The sequence below is a fragment of the Triticum aestivum genome, chromosome 2B (genome assembly GCF_018294505.1).
Source record: "Triticum aestivum cultivar Chinese Spring chromosome 2B, IWGSC CS RefSeq v2.1, whole genome shotgun sequence".
NCBI classification, from domain to species: domain Eukaryota; kingdom Viridiplantae; phylum Streptophyta; class Magnoliopsida; order Poales; family Poaceae; genus Triticum; species Triticum aestivum.
This window is the reverse complement of record NC_057798.1, coordinates 85,696,174-85,701,290: the sequence shown is the minus strand read 5'-3', so window position 1 is coordinate 85,701,290 and position 5,117 is coordinate 85,696,174. Positions and strand designations below refer to the sequence as shown.

The window sequence follows — 5,117 nt, the reverse complement described above, 5'->3', positions numbered from 1 at the left end:
GAAGTGCAAACCAACCACCACACCCATGTCGTCTACCGACAAGATAACAGCTGTTGATGGTGAGCTTTTGTCTCCTGCGGATGCCACAGAGTACAGGAGCATTGTTGGTGGACTTCAGTACTTGACGATCACGAGACCAGATATCTCTTATGCTGTTAACAGGGTTTGTCAGTATCTTCAGGCTCCCAGAGATACTCATTGGGCTGCTGTTAAACGCATTCTTCGTTATGTTCAGTTCACCCTGACATTTGGTATGCATATTCGGCCGACTTCCTCTCGGGTCCTTTCGGCCTTCTCTGATGCAGATTGGGCTGGTAGCCCAGATGACAGGCGATCCACGGGGGGTTATGCAGTATTCTTTGGCTCTAATTTGATCGCCTGGAGTGCTCGGAAACATGCTACTGTGTCACGTAGCAGTACTGAAGCTGAGTACAAGGCTGTGGCTAATGCTACTGCAGAGATTATTTGGGTGCAGTCTTTGCTTCAGGAGTTGGGTTTGTCTCAACCACAGCCTCCTATTCTTTGGTGTGATAACATCGGTGCTACATACCTTTCTGCAAATCCAGTATTTCATGCCCGAATGAAACACATTGAAGTTGACTATCACTTTGTACGGGAACGTGTATCACAGAAGCAACTCCAGATCAAGTTTATCTCATCTAAGGATCAACTTGCAGACATCTTCACTAAGCCTTTACCGCTGCCGCAGTTTGAGGCTTGTAGGCGCAATCTTACCCTTCTCAGTTCTTTAGAAAGTGGCTAAGATTGAGGGAGGGTGTTAGACTATGTATAGTTTCTGTACCTATGTACGTATATGGTACATATTGTAACACAACCATTATATATAATGAGATAAGCCACCCCTAAAGGGTTGGGCTGGTTCCCCAAAACTTATTGTCTTACATCTCTGTCTCTGTGCGCTTCCCCGTGTGCAGTGCTGCTGCAAGTGTGGACGTGTGGTGTACTCAGAAACCGCCGGTGCGTCCAACCCCTGGTTTACACTACAGAGAGCTCATCAGACCACTGGGAAATTTTACAGTGAGCTCAGAGCACTGGAAAATCTGCACGACGACTCGCAGGGGAAACGATGGGCTTGTCCGTCGGAGGGAAAATGCGCTTTTGACTTGACGCCGTGCCGCCGGAGCGATGGATCGCAGCGGTGGCCGCCGGAGCCGGCGGCGTGCAAGATCAGCATGCCGTGCGGTTGGTCGTGTTTGGAATACGCATTTGGACGGACCCGTGCGCGGGGTCAGCGGGCGGTACGTCCGTCGTCGTCGTCGTCGAGGAGGGATCACGACATCACCTGATTGTCGCCTACGATCCGCGCATATGCCTCCGTGACGGCCACAACATATAATACTACGACGATCATGTACAGATCAGTACTACAACTAAAAGAATATGTTCTTACCTCGTCGGTGAAAGGAGCCCGCGGGGAAGGCGACGGTAAGAAAGTGTGTCGTCCGTTGTCTGAACAAAAACAGAGAACAAATCTCGAGGAGATCCACGGATCGATATCGCGAGCACTAATTTAGGAATCGTTCGCCGGTCCGTCATTTTCGGTCCATCATCAGTGGTAACAAAAAGAGATATTCGTAATTCCATTCCCTCGCGGTGAAGAAAGGATCACTTGCGATCGAAGCAGAATCTCCACAGGAGCAGAGGAAAAAACAGAGGAGATAAATCACATTTCCGGGCCTGAAAGGCACCCGGCGACGAGCCGACGGCGATCTCTTCTAGATCTTCCGCGGAGTAAACTAAACCACTAATCAGACGGCACCGGTGACGGCAGCCACCGCTAAAACTACGAATTGAAGAGCAGTGCTAGTTAATTAGTCAGTTGATGTTGCCTTGAGTGCTTGGCGTGTGCTGCTGAGAGCATCAGAGCGAGCGGGCAAGCAGCGTAGGCATAGATTAGATGGGTGGACAGGACAGGTCGATGGGATCCTGCGCTCTGTTCCCCGTCCATTTCAGGCCCGGTGCCTCAGCTAATTCTGGCGGTGAGATCTTCGGCGAGAGCGACGGCGAGCCCACCCGCACCGCCCCGAGCGCGCCATTCCCGCGAGCTGCTCGACTGCTTGACCGCACAGCACACGGATGAAATGGATGGAAGGATATCCGGGCCGGGAGTAACTTTGGTTGCCTGTTCACTTTTGTTGGTGCCGGTCTGATTGGGAGGGCAGGGCAGACCCCCGCTAATCACGCTAGCTTGTTCGTGCGTGCATTACTTTATCGCTCTCGCATTACACACAGTAGTACGTACTGTTTGATTTTTTTACTTTTGTTGAGAAGTTCGTGATAATGTTAAGCAAAGCAGTGGGCGGCATAGTGTGTATGTGCGCATCAGTCTGACCGACAGCCCGTCGGAATCTCAGGAGCGGCTGCCCGTGCCGTACACGAGGGGGACGAGGTCGACCCGTCTCCTGTACGGCTGGGACGGGACGGGTTGGTAGCAGCAGTCAGTCAGCGGAGGCATGGCCATGGCGGCCTACCGCGTGCCGCGCACCGTCAAGCCCATCATTCGGTCACTGCTCGAACACAACGCACGTACATACGTCCGTACGGGGTTAGCGAAAAGCGCGGCATGGGCAGTCAGCCGCATGCTTTGCGGCCGTTGGGCTTGCTCCGCGCCGAACGTGCGCGCCACTCGCCGGCGCCGATCGGTCGAGCCCCGTCTGTACGCCGCGCGCTTGAGATGTTGTGCCCTGCGCTGCGCTGCGCAGCGAACGTGCGTGCGTGCGTGCCACCGCCGGGCGCCCGTCCGGGCTCGCACGCATGGCGCGTGCCGGCTCGCGGCGCAGGCCACATGGTTCCGCCCTGTGTGCGTAGACGGGGGTTGGGTTGGGTTGACTCCAGCTCGATGTGGCACAGGGACGGAGGGCCCCGCGGGTGGCGGTGGAGTCCGACACCGGGACATGCCGAGGCCGCGCGCGCGGCCCCGCCACCCCCCGAGCACGCCGACACCGCCGATGCCGATGCCGACGCGTTTTCCCGCCTATATACACCTACCTCGCTCCCCCATTCCCACTCCCCCAACAGCCCACCTTCCCAGCTTCCCTTCCCAAACGCACCGCAGAGCCTCTTCCTCCTCCTGTACTGCACTCACACGAGCTGCACCACGCACGCCGGCCTACAAACTTTGAACGTGCTTCAGTCCTCGCTGATCATCATCATCATGGACGCCATGTCGTGCCTGGCGCCGCCGCCGCAAGCGCCGTTCCTCTCGGCGTCCTCCTCGCTCGGCCCGGCCTACTACACCGACGCCGCCCTCGCGCGCGCGCTCAACTTCTCCGCCATGCCCGAGTACGAGTACGACTACTCGCCGGCCGCATCCTCGCCCTCCAACTCCGCGCTCTCCTCGTCGTCCCTCCTCGCGGACTTCCCCTGCGGCACCGGCGGCAGCAACTGGTTCGCCTCCACGTCCGCGCCGCCCACGGGTTCGCTCGCCTGCGACTCCGTGCTGGTCGCGTCGGACGCGGCCCCGCGGCCGCCGTCCACCCCCGTCGCCGTGGGCGCCGCGGCGAACAAGAGGCGTGCGGGCCTGGGGCCCAACGCGGCGGGCGCGGGGCGTGCCGGGAAGCGGCGCGCGCGGGCGTCGAAGCGCGCGCCCACCACGTACATCAGCACCGACCCCGCCAACTTCCGGCTCATGGTGCAGCACGTTACCGGCGTCCAGTCCGAGCCGGGCACCGACGACGGCAGCGTCCTGCACGCATCGTTCGACGCGTCCTCCGCCGCGGCGCTGCTGGACTGCCACCCGTTCGGGGACGCGCTGCGGCTGCCGTCGGACGCCGACGCGGCCGCGCTCCATCGCCACCACCAGCAGCAGCTGGTGCAGCAGCAACAGCCGTGCTACCCGACGCTGGACTCGTGGAGCGTCATGTACGAGAGCAGCCAGCTGCTGTAGCTCTAGCCGATCGAGCTCCGTGTTTTCCATGCATTATTAACCATGAGAGTAGGCCAGGAGCCCAGGACCGCCGTAGATTTCTCATTACTTACAGCTCCTGTAATAGTTCTTTTGCCCGGTCCCTAATTAATGTATGTATTTTTCCACTTTTTAGTCGCTTGATCTATCTATCATCCATCCCAGCCATCCAGCCAGGGGAAAGGAAAACACCAAAAAAAAAACTGTCGGGCTAACGTACAGCACCGTAATCGACCAGCGGCACATGTGTCGCGGTCTGGACTGGAGCTACGTGTACGTAGTTGGACGACTACTACTGTGGGTAGAAGGGGACCTGCCCTGGCTTCTGGTCCGTACGTACGTTTTCGTGCTGAAAAGCAGAGCTGTCACTCGTGCCGTTCCAGTATCGTTCTAGGCTTCCAGCTTCTAGAAAGCAGCCGGGCAAAGACGGGCGACCCGGTCCGCCGTGCCGATTTATTCGGCTCGCACCGCACTCGCCGCCCGACGACACGCACCGACGTACGTACGGGACCCGGCCCGGCCGGTCGCAGATGGTGTGAGCTGCTCGTAGTGGACTGTCGAGATTTGGTTTGGTTTGAGAGATCCAAAAACATCATGGCGGCTTTTGCCTTTTTTATTTAGCCTTTCTTTTTCTTTTGTTGTTCGTTCACTGTGAAGATTTGATTTGAGCTCCACTGACCACTGGCGTACCAATCAAAATTTAGGGATTGTGATGGCGGCCGGCCTCTTTCCCCTTCCCTTTTAGGCCTCTTTTGGTTCATAGGATAGGATTATTATAGGAATAGGAATTTTGTAGGAAATGAGATGGCATGTATCTCAAATCTTATGAGTAGGAATAGGAAACGAGATGTCATTTGGTTGACATCAAAGGAATTTTTTTCATTGAGTCTAGGCTCATTTTTATTTTCCTATGAAATGTGAAGGATAGGAACCAATCCTATGTAGGAATAGGAATCTATTCCTATGAACCAAAGGGCTCTATAGGAAAAAATCCTATAAAAATCCTATCCTCTAAAATTCCTATGAAATTCCTCTAAACCAAAGGAGGCCTTAGCTTTTCCATCGATAGAAATTGTGTTGGGCTCCACTGACGGTGACGGCGAGATCGATGAATCCCGTACGTCCAAAACATTTTACGTACCAATCTAACCCATGCCGGCCAATGATGTTACTAGCATACGATCCCAGTAGG

At 56.0% G+C, this 5,117-nt stretch overlaps 1 protein-coding gene across 1 annotated transcript; it reads left to right on the top strand.

The window, feature by feature from the left end:
- The first annotated feature begins 3,038 nt into the window (after window positions 1–3,038).
- On the top strand, window positions 3,039–4,053 carry LOC123040571 (calmodulin-binding protein 25). The gene has a single exon (XM_044463374.1). The coding sequence runs from the start codon at window positions 3,176–3,178 to the stop codon at window positions 3,905–3,907; it is 732 nt and encodes a 243-aa protein (XP_044319309.1). The 5' UTR covers window positions 3,039–3,175; the 3' UTR covers window positions 3,908–4,053.
- Window positions 4,054–5,117: the final 1,064 nt, after the last annotated feature.

Excerpts from the sequence above, each read along its gene's own strand:
- LOC123040571 (XM_044463374.1), top strand. The coding sequence starts at position 3,176 with ATGGACGCCATGTCGTGCCTGGCGCCGCCGCCGCAAGCGCCGTTCCTC.